At 41.0% G+C, this 19002-nt stretch overlaps 1 protein-coding gene across 1 annotated transcript; it reads left to right on the top strand.

The window, feature by feature from the left end:
- Positions 1-13075: 13075 nt before the first annotated feature.
- On the top strand, positions 13076-18950 carry cyb5r4 (cytochrome b5 reductase 4). Its single transcript, XM_076040798.1, has 15 exons — positions 13076-13552; positions 13889-14042; positions 14326-14426; positions 14551-14623; positions 15073-15151; positions 15235-15292; positions 15493-15586; positions 15807-15839; positions 15912-16034; positions 16343-16483; positions 16740-16886; positions 17065-17215; positions 17576-17662; positions 17750-17911; positions 18705-18950. The coding sequence occupies exons 1-15, from the start codon at positions 13478-13480 to the stop codon at positions 18757-18759; spliced, it is 1533 nt and encodes a 510-aa protein (XP_075896913.1). The 5' UTR covers positions 13076-13477; the 3' UTR covers positions 18760-18950.
- Positions 18951-19002: the final 52 nt, after the last annotated feature.

The following is a 19002-nucleotide window of genomic DNA, read 5'->3' as shown; positions in this document are numbered from 1 at the left end:
ATGTAATCGAAATAAGCCATCAGAATAAACACATATCTTACTTATCTCAAAACAACATAGTTAAACCAAAAATAATGATGTGATGACGTTGATGTGCTACGTTTTCCTAAAACACACGTAGAGCTTAAAAGAATCCTCCTCAGGTGCAGTCGGTGAAATCCAGCGGTAACTGATGGCCAGGACTTGGCAGACCACACAAATAAAGGGGGTAATGAGAGCAGCTACCTGTGGAGAAGAGGTCTTTTTCAGAAAGAGAACGTGTTTAGACGGGCGAGTGGGGGTGAGGGCTCTGTGGATGGATTCTGTCTGCTCTGACCTCCGGCTCCGCTACATCTTTATTTCATGGCTGACAAAGTGAATGCCAACGTGGCGTAAAGAATTCTGCCCACACCGTCAGATTTATGGTCTTCAGCTGCCGTCAGCCTCCAGCTGGTCTTCGGATGGGCCACAGTAGGAATCGGGCAAAGATGAACATAAGGAGGTACGTAATGCAGCAAAAGGTGCGATCAGGGTAAAGTAAGGCGACGGTCATGTGATGTCACTGGTCATGTAGTAGTGATGCATAAACACAATTTGTTCAAAATTCTCTCATCGCAATACATTTTTTCAGTCCTTCAAACTTGTGCGGTCACAAAAGAGATTAATATGATGCATTTAACCTTTCAAAATGTATTGCATTTATTTGCACAGTAATAACACAGCAGTTAGATTCAATAACTTTATTTATCACATGCTCGTAGGATGTGCAGTGAAATGTAAAGTACGGTAAATTACTACAAAAAAAAAAATCAATGACCAAAAGCAAATTATGCAGTTGAGATGAAAACACTCTTAAAAGACTTATAAGTTTTCACATCTAAATAAAACAATACAACAAAGAAGATTTTAAAAATATTTGTGCATGTGTGCATGCACGTGTAAGTTTAAAACAAAAGAAAATGTTTCATATATGATTATATATATGTGTGTGTGTGTGTGTGTGTGTGTGCGCGAGCGCGCATGCGTGTGTGTGTGTTCCAAAAGGAATGACCTGTGCAAGGGGTGTTCAAAATAAACATGTAATAAAGGTTACACGTGGTACATTATTATTACACATTTTGAGCCGTCATTTATCTTTTCATCCCTTTCCTTATTGTATTATGACATCTTTACACATGGTAATAATGAAGTATAATCATGTCCATTTTGAAAAGCTTTTAAAACACAAGCTTCTATTATGGGATAAGCTCTCAGCTAAGTCTGAGTCTCAGAAAATGTCACACACTTTATGTCCTTCCTCTCTGAAGTGGAAATTAAATCTTTTTAAAAAATAAATAAATAATAATAATAAAAAGGAGGGGGTGGTAGGAAAAGGAAGGATAAATAAGAAGAGGGAGAGAGAGAGAGAGAGAAAGAGAAAGAGAGGGCTGAGCTTGTTAAGAAAGCCATCTGAATTCAGTCCTCATTCCCTGCATTGATCCGACCGTTGTGAAGGAAACCAAAATGTTTGGCTTATTTCAGCCAATTAAGCTGCGAGGGATCCGAGTGTGCATGTGCTATTGAGCGTCTCTTTGCTTAAAGTGCTTACCGCGGGGCCGCTTGCCAAAGGATCAATTGCAGCCTCTGTGATGGGATTAGCCAGGTAATCAATGTCGGCTGCTAATATATTAACAAGGCAATTATAGTGGTGTGGAAGAGAGGAGAGCTCGGCTGTGACAAACGCAGCCCGTCATTTGTACATATCAAAGGTTTGAGGTTTGACTCGGAACGATGAAAGAAAGAAACTGCACACACACACACACACACACACACACACACACACACACACACACACACACACACACACACGCACACAACACACAATTGTCTGTTTTTCTCTTCCACGCAAAACACACATGTTCACACAAAGTGACCTCCCCCCTCCCCCACCAACTAACTACCCCCCAAAGCCCCCCCTGCCCCTGTGTAGAAGGTGTTAATCACATTACTAATGATAACACTTCACACTCTCGCCGTAAAGTCATGCAGCAGCAGGGCCCACCGCAGCTCCAAGCAATTACTCTCCCCCATAAAACACTGACGTCCGTCTGACTCGAGTTTTTCTTTGCTCGACTAACGTCCGCTGTCACCTGCCGTCCAGGACCGGAGGATCCACGCCGTCGTAAATTTATAGTCGTAAAAGAGGCGGCTGGTGGTGCTTTTGGAAGCCACCTTTGAGAGAAGGTCTTCATCAAAGTGGGAATGAATGCTGCGTGCAAGTGATGATCAGTCACGATTATCCAGTGACATCGGAATCATTATTAATACAAGAAGAGCCAACAGAAGCTTTTTCTTTTGTTGCAAAACTCTGCTACTGTCATATTATAAGATAAAATAAGATACAATTATGACAATATAATAATAATAATAATAATAATAATAATAATAATAATAATAATAATAATAATAATAAACAATTGCATTGATTGCTGTTACATGTGTATTTCAGTCATTTTAAAATATACAATGACAAGATAGATAGATACCTCAACACTTGTTCACGCTACATTCACGATGGTAACTCCACCTGTTGTGAAACAGCACACGGTGTTGTCGTCATTTAAACAAACTCCAAAAGAGGTATCTATATGTATAGAAGTACTTCTGCAAATGAGGTTTTTCTTTTCCTGATGTGTGTATACTCTAAATATTTTTGGCTGACTCTGTATGTGCATATATATGACCATTAAATGCATGGGACCAACGATGGACTCACAAACATTGCCACCCCCTGCAAAACATGCCGGCAAAGTTGGCAAATAAACGTCCCAAACCACCTGCTGCAAAATACAGAAACAAAGGCTCCGTTCACAACCTCCATGTATGAGGCTGCAAAATCTGTCAACATTATGTCAATTGCAAAAGCACAATACGGGCACAGGCAGGTATTATTAAAACTTTTAAAAAGGATTTGGGGTTTTGTTTATTCAATTTTTGGATGTGACGAATTATACTCATATCATAAATAGATATGCTGTCACAATGAAGAATTATAAACTTTCCTGTGTGTGTATGTGTATATATATATATATGTGTAAAATATACAGAATAAAAACAGCTATATGTATTTCTATCTCTATTCACCCTCGCTGGTCAAAGCAGAAGGTCGCCCTCCAGGGTCAGGGTCTGCTCCAAGTTTCTTCCCACTGGGGAGTTTCCTCCTGGCCACTGTAGCATCGTGCTCATCCTGGAGGGACCACTTGCTTTTCTCTTTCATCGTGATTTAGCTCTGGGTAAACAAAAAATGGCCGATTGATAAGGAGAGCGTGTTTGTTTACGGAAAAAAAATATATAGCTATGCCTAAGTGGCTGGAAAATGAAACCAAACTGGAGCTCATCTTCTTGTTAACGTTCTATTTAACAGCAGTCAAATGGAGTGTGACGGATCTCGGAGGCTTTGCGGCGCAAAGCATTTTCAAACACTGTCATGTTTTGGAACGACTGCTGCTGTTAACTGCTGGAGAGCCCGGCACTCCTTTGAAGAGCTGCTTCTTTGTCTCGACGAAGGGAAAGGAAAGGACGGGGGACTTAGCTGAGCCGTTTGGTATTCCCGCCGCGGCTTTGTGCCTTTGGCCGCCATATGGGAGAGAGAAAACAGCCTTATAAGTACTTAAGCAAAGTTTATATTTGCCCAGGATTTTTCTTAGCTTTGCTTTGCTTTGGTTGGAAAAACAATAACCGGGCTGAATCGGCGCTACCATTATAAGCGCTTATGCAAAGTTCATATTAGCAATGGAAATTTCAACCTTGGCAGGAATGTCCACGAGGCAGTACATAATGCTTCTGCTGCTGCACAAATCTGCGCTTCTTTGGAGTCTTTGCGAGCTGAGTTTGAGAAAGTTTGCGGGAAAAAAAACCCATAATTACTGTTTTACTTTCTCCAGAATGTTGTGCTACTCAGACAGCAAACATCTGCCATCTGAAAAACAGACTGAAATACATTCAGGTTTTTGCCAAGAGAGAAGCTCTTGAAGCTTGAATTGGGGTATGCAATGTCAATATGTACATGAGTTCAGACTGTTTTTTTCTGGATATAACATTCATTGTTTTTACTTTCAACTAAAGCTTGTTTGTTTTATGTAAGCCAATCCTGTGGTCACCTAATTCCAAACTAAGTCCCACTTCAACAGATGGAAATAATGTAAAAACTGACAAAACAATATTCATCACAAAAGAATAGAAACAGAATGGCAGAACAACAATAAATGAGTCAGTAATGGATTCATTCAGTCAGTGTTATTGATATTGACTATATGATCTCACTAAAGCAGAAATCAGCCTGTATTTGCATGCAAAACATCCTAACACTCCTGTTTAAATCAGGTTATAACTGCATGCATAGTTTGTCTCCTGTCAGTTAATTGTATGTTTGTCTATTATTATTATTATTATTATTATTATTATTATTATGACTACCATCTGTTCTATAGCAACAGAAAAAAAAAATGATGTTGCCGGCTCTACGTGTTGGCCAAAGTATTCGTGTATCTGGATTGCAACATAGCGGAACATATGAAAGCTGTTTACCAAATAACTCCCGGCAAAGCCGCCCATCTGGAGAAGTGAGCGTCATCCCGCTGCATGCTGGGAGATTAGACCAAGACTGCTTGGCTAGATTCAATATTTACCGAGGGTGCTGTTATCAACATATCTCTGTTACTAAAGGCTTTGTGCGTGTGTGAACACTGCAACACAGGGGAGCTGTCAATGAATTTTGAAAATACTCTTGTGTGGTAAGTTGTAGTTTTATTATTATTAATGTTATTACTATTCTTGTTGTTGTTGTCGTTAAATACATACAAGTACCGAAAAAAGTGGGATACCTGTATCAACAGACTTGAGCTACGATGTGAGCGACATGTAAAAGTTAACGACTGAAACTACAAACTACTACCTGCTTGTTGTGGAAGCAGAGTATGTGATTGATAATTGGTTACATATGATACAGATTGGAACTGTGCAGTGTGTCCCAAAAGAGAACAACAACCATCAGAAAGTCAGATAACTTTTTTTTCTTTGGAAAGGGACAACCAGGAATGTTAAGGTGACTTAACGCCACCAATCACAATGTGTGTGTGTGTGTGTGTGTGTAGGGGTGGGGAGGCGGCAGACTGTTCAAACCACCCACGCACATCCACGCACATCACTCAAAAACTACTGGACTGGCCGCTGTACAGTTTAAACTCTCAAGCAAGAGTTGAAAGTTTCTTTAAAAGCTGCGTCCTCTGGCTGAAGTTGGCATTACAAGAAAATATGTGTTTTTGAAATGACTCTTAAAACACAAAATAAAATAAAAACAGAAAATGGATGAAATACAGCTTTTTTTATGACTTACTTACTATTAATAGAATTAAAAAAGCTTAACGGGCCGCATATGGCCCCAGGGCCGTAGGTTGTCCATGCTTGGTGTAGTAAGTAGTCAGTAGGAGTAAGATTCTACCTGTGAAATTGGATATTTATCGTTCAGCATAGATAATGCAATCAATGAGAGAACATGACAGCCAGAGATAAAGAACGACAAAAACAATAACACTTCTGGAATGTATTAAAAAACATAGTGTGGCTCTATTCACATACGTATCAAACATTTCAAAGAGCGCTGGATTCAAGGTTATTAATGAACCCGAAGCGTTATGTGGACACGCAGTGGACTCGGACATCTGTACCCACAAAAGATGTTGTATTTACAAAATCTGTTTCCTTTTGGTTTATTTATGAGGGTCACGAGGGAGGCTTCTCTCACTCCAAACAAATGTTTGTGTTGTGAACCATCTGTCTGGCACCAGAGTCGATGACCAAGAAAAAAAAAGAAAGAAAGAAAGAAAGAAAGAAGGGAGAATGAGAAGAGAGTGGTATAAAAGAGACGGGGACGGGTGGGCCAAGACACAGAGAGGAGACAGTGAGGGATGAGCGAGGAGGAGGAGAAGCGTCGGAGACACCGCCGGCCACCAAACTCTCTATTCATGGGGCTTAACCAGTCGCGAGCTTGGTCTGGAATACTAAATACATATACCCCCCCACCCCACCCTGAACTCCTCCCGCCACTCCACTTCCTTGCGGGTTTCCCCCACGTATCTCCGTCCCCCAAACCCCCTGCCCTCCTCATTTCCACAGACAACACGTTTCCACGGCAACGCTACGGTGGGGGGGCGGCTGGGGAGGGCAGAGGTCAGGTGTGGTGTAGGGTGTACGCCGGCTGGGTGTTTGAATCTGGGTCCATCTGGATGAGTGACCTGACATAATCAGATATCAATCCGACACTAAAAAGTGGGGTGAGGGACAAAGCCAGAAAATTCTAAGCTGATTAGCCAAGCGTGGGGTTTCTGCCATTAATGTGAGCTGTGTGCATTGGGAGGGGGGGTGGTGAAGCGATTTCATCTGTTAAACCTCCCTTGATGATGACATTTACTGCTCAATCTATAATGAAGAAAATGGAACTCTTGGGGAGGAAAGTGGATGGTGAAGATGAAGTCTCCTGTGAAGATGCCAGATGCTCTGCTTGGGCATTGCTGACAGCAGCGTTTCCAGATCCAGATCCAGCTGTTGATCAAGTCGGGATCAACCGGTGAGACTCGCTCAGAGCCAATCAACAGTTGGATCAGTGCCAAGTAAGATGGCCATAACCACTTTTTAAATGCTCATTCACGAACTTGACTGAAAGCAGATTCTGAAGGTAAAACCTCCTTAGAGTAGGAACTCCTGAGCAGTTTTCAACCTGTCTTAACATAAATAAATCCTTTTCCATGGTTATAATTCCCCTGATTCTGCTCAAAGATGACCAACAACTCAATCCTTGTGATTTGGGAGTGGCATGATGTTGTTTTGTTTTTAGATTTTTCTCTCTTTTCTTCTCTTTTTCTCTCATACATAGATTTTTTTTAAATTTTTTTTTAATGAATAAATAGATGCATTACCAAATATAAAGTTACTAGGAGATAATGACCACAACTGTCCAAACAGTGATACATGATGATGCCAATCTTAAGATGCATCCATGCATTTTTCTGTCACTGCTTTTCTAAGAGTCCTAGGGCACATCCAGCTCCCTTCTGCTGATGAATGACAAGTTACAAGTTTATTGCCGGGCCAATGCAAAATCAAATAAACAAAAAGAAAAAGAAAAAAATCCACACTTACATCTATGGACAATTTAGAATGTAAAATTTTGTAAGTGAAGACAGATCAGAGATAATATTCTGAACTTATCCTGCTCATATACATACAAGCTATCCTCTAAAAACCTGGGGTCATGTCATCCAATTTACTGACCAGAGGCTTTGTTTGAATTGGAATTATGGGATTTGTCACAATTGAAATTCTCAAATGCATTCACAGCCTATATGAGTGGGGGTAAAGGGCAGGGCTTTATGAAGGACCTTTGACAAAACTACTCCTTTATTTTCAGGAAAATGTTCTGGGAAACACTGACATACAGCTGTACATGAACAAGGCCTATCTGAAAAATGCATGTAATGTTTTACACATAAGTATATGGCATGTATAAATACAAACATGTATATTCTTTAAATAAATGTTGGATAATTATACCTCAAATGAACTTAAATGTATACTAGTGGACTGTTTTTGCTTATCCACATAGTGTTTGTCCATGATTGGAAGGGGATGAATTTAGCAGAGGGCGGCAGAATCAGAGCGGGACATCTGATTGGACTGAACAATCCCCTGCCGGATCGGGCATACTTGTCGCTGAGGCAATTCTCCAGTTAAACGTATTGATCATCTTAATCGGATTAATTTGACAAATATAACTGTGTATCGTCTGCATAGCAGTGGAAACTAATGTTATGCTTTCTAATGATATTACCAAGAGGGTATATGCAAATGTTAAAGAAAATTGGTCCCAGAACGAACCCCTGAGGGACTCCACAACTAACTCTTTTACGTTCTGACGGTTATTATGAACATAAAATAATTGAAAGCGGTCAGACAAATAACAAACACAGTGATCTTTAATGAGGTTAAGAGGATATAGATCTTCAAAAGACAATACTACTTATTAATGTGTTAAATCCTAAGCGTGCTAAAAATCCTAAAATGGCAGAATATAATCTTGGGATGAGGGAGAACTGCAAGCTGCAGCTTTGGCGAAGGCAAATGTCTGGCATGTGGGTGCTTTCAAATGAAACAAGCAGCGAGCGTGTGAGCGCAGACAGCCAGAGGCATCGGAAAACAATGCAGGACATGTGTAGGTAGGCTGTTTGACTTAAACACTTTCAGCTGTGCTCACACCGTCAGCCTGTTCAACCACTGTTTGCAACCCAAATCTGGCCTCCCTCTCTCCCCAAGTCATTATCAGCGCCGTCTTTAGGCCTCTTTATCTCATGCAGTGATACTGAAGTGTGGGAGAGTACATATTTACCTTTGCAAAGGTGGGACATTTTACCATCCCTTGTTAGTAAACAAGAGTCTCGCTGTTTTTTAGATCCAAAAAGAATAAAGTGTTGGAAAGAAAGAAAGGAAGAAAGAAAAGAAGAAAGAAATAAAAACTGCAGTGCTGGTGTCTCTATTAAAATAAATCGAATAAAGACATGGTCCCTTTCGAGAGAGAAAAATGTGTATGAGTACAGATAAACACTGGATGTTATTAGTTCAGTGTACACAGTGAAGGGAATCAGACATAGTACACGGCTCTCACCAACAGAACACAACACCATAGGTGATAGTACTGGGGCGATTGCTTTATTTATTTTAACTTAAAACCAAATGTACTAGGAAGAACAGAGATGAAAATGTATTTCGTTTTTGTTTGTACAGAGAATTTCTTATTCGGTCCAGCAATTATTGCACACGTCTATCACAGATGATCACAAAGACCTAAAAAAAAAACAACCCATTGGCAATTATTAGGTTCAACATCGCAAAGGCTTGGCAAATTACATCCAAAGCTTACAAGCTCCAACCAAGACTCTGATCCGCTTGAGTTGACTTTTCTGACACCGGGACTAAATAAAGCAATTTTATGAGTAGCCTCTCTTTCCCTTTCTCAAAAAAAATCTTTTATCTGTCCAACAATAATTAAACAGCCTTACCTCAACACGTGGAGTACATATGACACTATTAACACCCGGTAAGCAGTGATTAATAAAATGTCCTTAAAAGGCACGAAACTCTCCGCACTAGTAGGCTACCTCCAGTCATTATCGCGAGTGCTGAACATTTTACCAAGCTGTCGGAGGTCAGACTCATTACAGAGGAGGGTATTTGAATCTCCGTTCCGCTGTCTTAATGATGGTTGGAGCTCAAAGGACAATGAAGGAGAATGAACCCAGAGGACAGCTGAGTTTAAGCTTGTTGCAGGGAAATAACAATGATATAACAGTATCATTTAAAAACTTATTAGGATTAAAATTATACCTTATTTTAAGAAGAAAAAAAAAAAACACTTGGCGAGGCCAAAACCTACAGAAACTTAACTCAGCTGCAGTGGCTATAACTTCACCAGGCTGCTAAGTTGGGCCACTGTCCATCCTTCTTTGCTTGACATTACCAAAAACAGTGAGTACATCTGCACAAGACAATACAGAAATAGTACATATTAACAATGATGTATAGCTGGTAGTAAAATGAGGTTACAAAGAGACAAAAAGATACTTATATCTCTCCTGATCAAAAATGTTTTCACAACATGCAGAGTACAGTAAAAAAAAAAAAAAAAAGCTTCTATACTTCAGTTATATCATGGTTGTTCTGTAATTAATGTCCTTTTTGCCTTTGTTAAAGTAACTGCTGAGTCTTTAACAGCAGTAACCCTAAGAGCATGACAGCTTTAATTAGAAACTCACTTTGATGAGCGGGCTCAGCCTTGCTACCAGTGTGGCAAGCTCTCGTGTTGCTTTAGTCCTGCTGAGAGGGGTCTGTAAGGAGTTGCTTGTGCAGCTTTCACCGTGACATCACTCCCTGCTATGCCATGCATATGTCTCCTGAGGCCGTGATAGGCCTCAGGAGACGTGTTGAGTCACATTCTTGGCTTTCACATTGCCAGTAAGGCCGGAGTTAGAGCTCTGCATCATAAATAATGCCATAAATTACAAGCTAACAGTCCAAATGACTGAAATAATCTGCATTTTATACATATATAGACATGAATTTGATATTTAAAAAGTTTATTATTTTAGCTAACAATGATTTGGTTGATTTTTTTGTTTCAAAGCGATTCACGACGGCAAAGTGATATAGTGGTTGCTGACCTGCTATGACCATGAATCTGAATTAGACACGGCCAATCAGGGTGAAGAGAATCACGACGGTCCTTTGAGGTAGAACGAATTGATCAAGTGATGACTGAGCCCCTTAGCTGGGGTCAGAGGTTGGGGGTCACAAGGACAGCCAGTAAGAGGCTTTGGGGCCAATGCTTTCTCAGACATTTCATTTACATTTAATCAATACAGACAGAATTCTGTAAATTTACTAGAATACAGATACACTGGTTGCATTGCTGCAACTCCCCCAATCCCCCAACGTGGATTGTCTATTATGCATTCTGGATATACTGTTAAGTCATTTACACCATTACTACCTTACCTCAGAATTACTTTCTTTTATAAACTAATACATTTCAGCACTTAATGTAATTTCTAATCCGTGTCGATCCTACCAAGAAATTTCAATCAGCCAAAAGACAAGCCAATTATTTTCACTTTTATTGACAAATCGCAGTGCAGGTGTTAAATTGAAGCGATATAGTGAGACTTCCCTTAATGATATCTTTAGAGCAGTGCCCTGAAGCCCCTCCAGTTCTTAAAAATTCCCATCTGTTTTTGCTTTATATTTTCACCCTCTTTCACAAATAGCACTACATTACTTCCATGATAAATTTCTCCAGATGTCTAAAACGCCATCCAATGCCATAATTGTAGTTTGAAACAAGGAAACCATATTGATGAATGATCAAACACGTTGGCTTCCACATTAAAAGCTGATGTGCTTGGAGGCGATAATGATATTGCCAAGTGTGGTGCACAAAATCTGTGGCACGCAATATGAAACAGTTGCCAAAATCACTTGCTGATCAAAACACAACAGCTTGAAGTGTTGCCAGAACGAGCGCCCATGCTGTTCCATCACCAACTCCCCAACACACTGAAGTAACCATGAATCAGAATGTTGTAACATTCATCCTTGGGCAGTGGCACTGCATTGCAACCAACAATGTGCCACTGGGAAATAACTGTTAATGATCACAACAAACAGTCCGTTAGATATATACGTTTTCGAGAAGGCGTTACAAGATTTAAAACCGAGAGAAGGAAACAGATGGACATTAAGGTTTAATTACTCACTTTGGAAAGCCAAGTGTTTTTCATGTCTTTACAGCTACAACAGTGCAGATGGAGACTGCAACAGGAAGTTGGAGCTTACGCAGATGATGTACAATTAGCAGACCCAAACAATGTTTTGCATATCCCAAACCTGAGTCCTGGTGTACAATGCCCCTCCACCTGCTGGAGGACAGGTTACAATTCTCAGCATACGAGGGCCATCAAGCAAGAAGGTCACAAGTTTGATTCCCATCTGGGGCATTTGCGTTTGTGCGTTTTCCATGTCTGTGTCGCACTAAGACATGAGCATGAGTTTATCGGACAACTCTAAAGGTTTCCTAGGTGTGAGTTGTTAACCCCACGCTCGCTCAAAGACACCTGTCTTTGGGCGAAGGTGGAGTTGACAAGGTGGCCGGAGACTGCTGGCACAGGTTCCAGCAACACTGCAACCCTGGGTGCAGGAGAAGCAGTGGTGAAAAATCAATGAAAGAAATGCTAATAATGTAATGACTATATATATATATATATATATATATATTGTATATAAGAAGCTTTTTAACATACGTAATTAGGGCAAATTGTACACACTGGACCTTTAACTAACACCGTTGTCATACTAATGCCCTGTAATACCCTTCCTTTTCTGGAGAAATACTACTGACCCTTGCCAGTGGCCCTGCAGCCCCGACATCCAGGCCTTACAACTATGGCCCATGTATGCACAAGAGACCCAAACGTGGACCTCACCATGTTTGAGCCACAAGACTCCAATAGAGCGGGCATGAAATTCAACTCGCATACTTTGATTTATTTGAACATAAAGTTTCGTTTGTGAGTAACAATACAGAGCTAGTTCACCAATGCACACAGTTCTTTTCATGAGAGGAAAACAAATCATGGAGCCAAAACCAACGCTCGGCTGTGAGTGAGCATAGCTTGAACTTTGCTGCCACCCACGGGAAACTCCATAGAAGTGCGGAAATGTTGATATCACATATACATTAATGGCGTTAAACACGCTGATGTATTTTAGACATTTATCAAATTAAGTACAGAATATCATATATTTAGAATTAACGCTTGGAACAAAGCGCTCCACACTGATGCGTGCTTTTCCATTTTATTTTTCATCCCACCCGTCAATGACAAGACAAAATAGCAGCCAGCTCCGTTCAAATGATGTCGTCAGCTAGTGCACCCATACTTTTATTTTGAAGTCAGGTGAGTAGTCTTTCAATCCTCTTAAACAGATTAGTGCCTTGAAGCAAACAGTTGTCCTTTATGCTGCTCTGTTTTACATCTCCAAAGCAAACAAAGAAGCTAGCTATGTGAGAATGTACCATGTCCCGACAATGTCATACAACAAGAGGAGATTCAGATGAGGATGACAGCGATGACAGCGAGAGCTCGTCGGACGAAGACGTTCATGGGTTCACGGCTTTTCTCTACAGTCTGATTTCAGGTATGTCGAATATTTACAGGTTGAGGTAATTTCCGTTGATAAATAGGAAGCTCGCTGAGTTCCTGTTAATTACTTGCTCCGTTTACATTCAACATGTCGTTTTTTTTTCTTTTATAACCGTAACTTCACCCATATACTTTACAATACGTTAAACCTATTATTACTATCGGTGGTGTGATGATTTTTTTTTTTTAATTAAAAAACCAACAACACAAAACAATTGTAAAATAACTGTGAATATGCACCATGCGACGTTTATTGGGGACGTGATGGAGAGCAACAAGCGACGAATTTACGTCGCTATTAAATGACGTCATACTGTTGACATAATCGTCAACTCTGCGACAAGTGTTGTAGTCTTACCTTGGGAGCAATTGCTCGTTTGACGTACGAATTAACCTGCCACTTGCAAATGACCTGCGTCCTCTATCGAAGTGCTATTTCATTACCTAGAGACAAATGTCTACATGCAGCTCTATAGTTCGTATGCGGACGTAACGCTGATGTTTTGTTAGCCTCGCTTAGCCTAGCCCGTTGACCGCATTGCTTAACAGTTTCGCCAGACATGTCTTGACAAGGAAGGACCTCGTTCCGGAGACAGCGAGCAGGACAAAGTCACAGTGGCCCTCTCAAGTATAATTACTTTTTTTGGGGGGGGATTATTGTCGGTTGACTAGGGTTTCTCTGTGAGTGGGGCTGCCTCCGAAGCTTTCCAAAGATGTTGAATATCCCGACCCAGTCGTTCCCAGCGCCGAGCTCCCAACAGAGGGTCTCTCAGTCCGGAAGGAACAAGGTAAACTCCAGTGCAAATGACTGTATTGATCTTTTCTTAAACCCTCTTCACATCTGGCAGCTTACACCATTATCTAGGGATTTTGAGCAAGTAACGACTAATGGTTGGAATACTCACGTACAACATGGAAAAACAAATAATTGTGATTGCTCAGAACCATACTCTGGCATTATGGAAAAAAACAAACAAACACAAAAACTTTATTGAGTCGCTCAAATGACACTACGTGCCTGTGCCTGAAGTTGTTGTTGTTTTTAATCATCATATCATATCTAAATATGCCTTTGCGCAATAGGGGAATAAACGCAACATTTTCCATGTTTTGTGACTTATAAGGTGGCCCTGAAGCCAGGCCACAGTCTGATGGATTGGATTCGCTTTTCGAAAAGTGGTAAAGACTTGACTGGATTAAGGGGCCGCCTGATTGAAGTCACTGAGGAAGAGCTTCAGAAACACAACAAAAGGGATGACTGCTGGACGTGCATACGAGGTGAGCCCGGCTGGAGTGTTCAGATGAGTACTTGATGTCAAGCTCGATGACACTTCACCCCCCCCTTGGTCTTGAATGCAGTGGAACTTAGGTGCTCAGAATACATTTCAAAAGATATAATACTACTTCTACTACTACTGTTACTACTACAAGTAGCAGTATTTCAAATGAAAGCCTATGACTATTTCATTGCTAAATATAATGGCTCCATGTTATACATTGTGTTATCAGATAATCCTTGAAAGCAGAATTTGACATGCAATTGTTCCCTCCTGGTTTCAAGGTATGGTTTATAATGTGACCCCTTACATGGACTATCACCCGGGTGGAGAAGAGGAGCTGATGAAGGCAGCCGGGATCGATGGCACGGACCTGTTTGATCAGGCATGAACATAATTGCTCACATGATTACTTTAGGCATCATTCATATGACAAGTTTAACATGTGGATTTCCTCCTTCATCTTTACTCGTAAAACAAAATGGTAACACTTGGCCGTGTGTGTGCAGGTGCATCGCTGGGTGAACTATGAATCCATGTTAAAAGAGTGCCTTGTTGGCAGGATGGCAACAGTTATTAAAGGTAAACATGACAAATGGAAACACACGCATGTCTATTTACCCGTCTGTGTGTGTGTGTGTGTGTGTGTGTGTGTGTGTGTGTGTGTGTGTGTGTGTGTGTGTGTGTGTGTGTGTGTGTGTGTGTGTGTGTGTGTGTGTGTGTGTGTGTGTAAAAGTAAAAGTTTATTTGTTAAATGCAAACAATCGTAGACATGAACAGAGACTGTTGGTGTCAAATCGCCGTCTGAGTTTTAGCAGCTTCTTAAATCCAAGCGGCTGTCGCAGCTTGTTTGCAAGCTTGCACCAACCACAGCGTCATCTGACCTCTGCGGGGCTTGGTGGATATGCACAATGTGCGCTTTGATATCGCCACTATTTTCAGACCGTTGCAATCCACGTGATGTTAAGAAGTAAAAGTTCAGTTGAAGTGACAGTGATTTTAATTTCTCTCCTTCTGTCGTACACTCTTAGCTGCCGTCTCTCCTTCGCAACCAGCGCTGGCACCGCCCACCTCATTAGCTCCTCCCACAGTAAAAGACTCTCGACCTCGGTAGGAGCAGCACATTTTGAATTTTTTTTTACACGGCCATCAGCACATTTATAACCGCTTGGCGACCTTGCCGTCTGTTACAGGTATGACTGGTTCCAAACCGACGGCTCTGTTCATCTTGTGGTTTATGCAAAAAGAAAGGTATTTCCTCAACAGCTGGACGCACAAGTGGAAAAAAAAAAACATGCATAGCCTCACAACAATAAACATTAAGTGTACTTTTGTTTTTAATTAATAACCAATTTTCTTCCTTTTAAGTCCAACAAATGTTAAATTAATTCAACCGTTTCTTCCAAAACTATGATGCGTCTGATCACTTGTGTTTCATGTGTTTCCTTGAGATTCCCACCTCTGGCTTTTGTGTTGTCAACCTCGTGGACGGCGTTCTACGGCTAGAAGTCCTGCCGGGGAAAATGTCTTACATGATACATTTACGTGAGTAGATTTGGCTCTCATTTTCAATTTTGCTCTCCTCCCCATAAGTATGCTTGGCTGCTGCTTTAATTATAATATGATCAATTACTATCAATTAATAATTTTATATAATTTAATAATTTAATTTGATTTTTTTCCCCACCACTATATGTATATATGAGTTATGAATTACAATAACCTGTCAATAAAACTTTCTTCCTTACTTTTCCTTCTCTTTCAGGTCTAGCCGGTGAGGTTGAGGAAGCTGTGACTGGTGAGATAATATTTTAGATATGGATAAATCGTTTTTTGTTTTGGCTCTCTAACCATGGATTTCTGTCTCTAGTCCACAATGCCCACTCAGTGGGAAAAATTCAGGTCAGCATGTGCAAACAAGTTAAAGGAAAGTGGACCAGTTTAGGTCAATCCCTGGAAGCCCACAACACCTTCCTGCTTAAAAAAGACAGAGGTAGGGGCTCGACCCTCAACACATTTATCAGGTTTACTCGAACTGTAAGGCAGTGCTTTTGTCATCTTTGAAAACAGTCTGGCTGCAAAGAAAACTCCACAGCGATTGAAATGAGGATGAATGCATTGGGTTTTAATTTCAGAAAATAAACCTCAGAAAATAAAACAGCAGTGTGAGTCTGATTATATGCCAAAATGGGCCGACTTACTTTCTTTTCAACATTTAGTTCTTCCTGTCTGTAAATATTTACTTGCTTTTCGGGACCTCATGATGAAACATAAAAAACAAAAACAATTTTTTTTTTGCAGCGGTCTACTATCACGATTGTGTTTTGGTGTCAAAGACCCAGATGAACCACAACACCTTCATGTTCAGACTGCAATTTCCACGTGGGACTGTTGCATACGTGCCTGTTGGAAAACATGTCTACCTCAAGGCCCAGATTCAAGGTAAGTGTCAAGGGTCACTGTAAGTGTTGCTTTCACTGCATAAATCATTGTTTACTTAACCCACAAATGCACCCAATACAAAAACATAATTCCCCAAAAAAATGTATTAACAGAAAATGACGCAAGAGAAAATTTACTTGTGCCTTGTATTTTGACGTGATGTACTGCTTAGAAATGATTTATGTACAGTACCTGTGGTTACGAAATCAAGTAACCAGGTCCTGAAGCTAACAAGCCCTGCTGTGTTATCCCACAGACACTGAGGTGGTGAGGCCCTACACCCCAGTAGATGAGAGCCTGGCTGAAGCTGCCCAGCAATCCCCCCCAGAGTCAGATCTCTTTCTGATCATTAAAATTTACCCTGACGGCGTGTTGAGCTCACACCTCAACAGCCTCAACACTGGTGAGTGACATTTATAAGGGCAATAGTTTGACACGCAAAACACAACTGTTGCCCATAAGGTTGAAATTCAATTTCTTAATTCTTTGTCTATTTTTAATTGACCTATTAAGCACATGTGATTTATTGGGGAAAAAAAAAAATCCTCTTTTTTGTCCACGTATGTGTTGTTACTGTCCAGGTGACCACATATCTGTCAGTGGCCCTGAGGGATCCTTTAGTCTCCGCCCCCTCCGTGATGTCACACACCTCTACCTAATCGCAGCAGGCACAGGGCTGACACCCATGGCTCGCCTCATACGACTGGCCATACTGGAAATGGAAACTATCAGGTAGAGAAGTGACCGCCAAGAAACTTTGCTTTCAACAACACTGGACTTTCATTCCCGCTTGAGTGTAGAAATTAGCGATATAATAGAATATTTTTTTATCTATCTTTTTTTTCGTAAAAATGTTAACTTTCACGAAATTATGTGATAGTTTCACCTTGAAATATGAAACTTTTACGCAATAACGGGATAGTTTCACGTACAAACTTGAAACTTTCACGACTTAACGGGAGTTAAATTTGTGAAAATTTTCACAAATTAACGTAAAACTTTTACGTAATTACGGGACACCCGGACCTTTTTTATTATGGCAGCTATACGCTTCCGTAATATCCTGATCGTTAACGTCTCTGTTTTCCACAGAGGCATCAAGCTGCTCTTCTTCAACCGACAAGAGAAGGACATCCTGTGGCGCTGTGAGCTGGATAAACTGGCCGCTGCTGTTCAGAGGTATCCATGGCACGATGGCGAGCTTGTGATCAACAGTTGCAAAGAACACAGGTGCGGGTGTGGCAACGAGTGTTTGCTGTGCGTCAGGTTCCAGGTGGAGTACGTCCTCTCGGAGCCTGGCGAGAGCTGGGACGGCCGGAGAGGCCGCGTGGACGAGACTCTGCTGAGGGATTTCATCCAGAGGCCAGAAGATGCCCGATGTCATGTGTGTGTGTGTGGCCCCACTGCCTTCAATGACGTTGCCATGGGGTGAGTAGAATCACCTGTCTGTCATTTTGTTTCCAAAGCACCAGTACTACGGGCATATTGTGGAGTCAACCTGTTCTGATTTTGCACTTAAAGGTCCAGTGTGTAATATTTAGACATTTTGAAGAAGAAAAAAAGCGACATCAAGTGGATACATTTCAGATTGCAGCGTCTTTCACTCCTGTCCCCCTCCTGAGCTTGCCAGTGAACTACGGCGGCCTTTGCATACAAACCTGGATACCTGGTCCACCTTCTTCTTCTTCTTCTCCGTCATCCGTTTATTTGAAGACGCCAGTGTTTCCTCATAAATACGAAACGCGCTGTAAGGCAGCTGGATTGTCCACACCGGGCTTCCTTAGAAACCTAGCGGTGCAATATGGCAGCTAACTGGGAGCAAGACCCTTGTCTCTCGCCCTCTCGCTCTCTACACATATGCAGTATAAATATATAAGAACTGTTCTGTCGGATGGAAACACAAATGACTGCACTTTTATTAATGTATTTGTAGGCACTTATTGGCATATTCGTTTTTTTTTACCAATATAAAAAAAAAACATAAATTAAGCCAAATATTACACGCTTGACCTTTAAGCCAGGTTATTGATATTTAAGAGAAAAAAAATATTGATTGAGAAAACCAGAAAACACATTCCCATTTAGTGCCATCTACCTTTAGCCAGATGTCGAGCAGCTTTGTGTTGTACTCCTCACAGTTGAACTCCAGGTGGCAACGTCCCCCCCTGACTTTTCTTCTTCTTCTCCTCCTCCTTCTCCTCCTCCTTCTCCTTCTCCTCAGGTTGTTAAGGCAGCAAGGCTTCAGTGAGGAGCAGCTCTACGCCTTTCAGGGCTGATGAGTTCTGCATCAACCCCGACTTGAAGCTACAAACACTGTCTGTGTCAAGAGTCGGATTCTATTTTAATATATAATTGATGAAATCAACAGAACATTGTGTTTCTATGCAGGCCCCCCCATGACCAGTTCTTCTTGATTAGAGAGTTCCCTTCTGGCGTCTGTGAATTTGAACCAACCAATCAGCCGCCAGGTTTTCAAAAAATAGCTTAAAAACCCCCCTCAAAAAACTGTGAAAAAAGAA

Source organism: Nelusetta ayraudi, unplaced genomic scaffold (assembly GCF_046127955.1).
Source record: "Nelusetta ayraudi isolate G7.1 ecotype Tasmania unplaced genomic scaffold, CSIRO-AGI_Nayr_v1 ptg000063l, whole genome shotgun sequence".
Taxonomy (NCBI): domain Eukaryota; kingdom Metazoa; phylum Chordata; class Actinopteri; order Tetraodontiformes; family Monacanthidae; genus Nelusetta; species Nelusetta ayraudi.
Note: the sequence above shows the minus strand (reverse complement) of the source record. Positions and strands in the feature narration are given on the sequence as shown.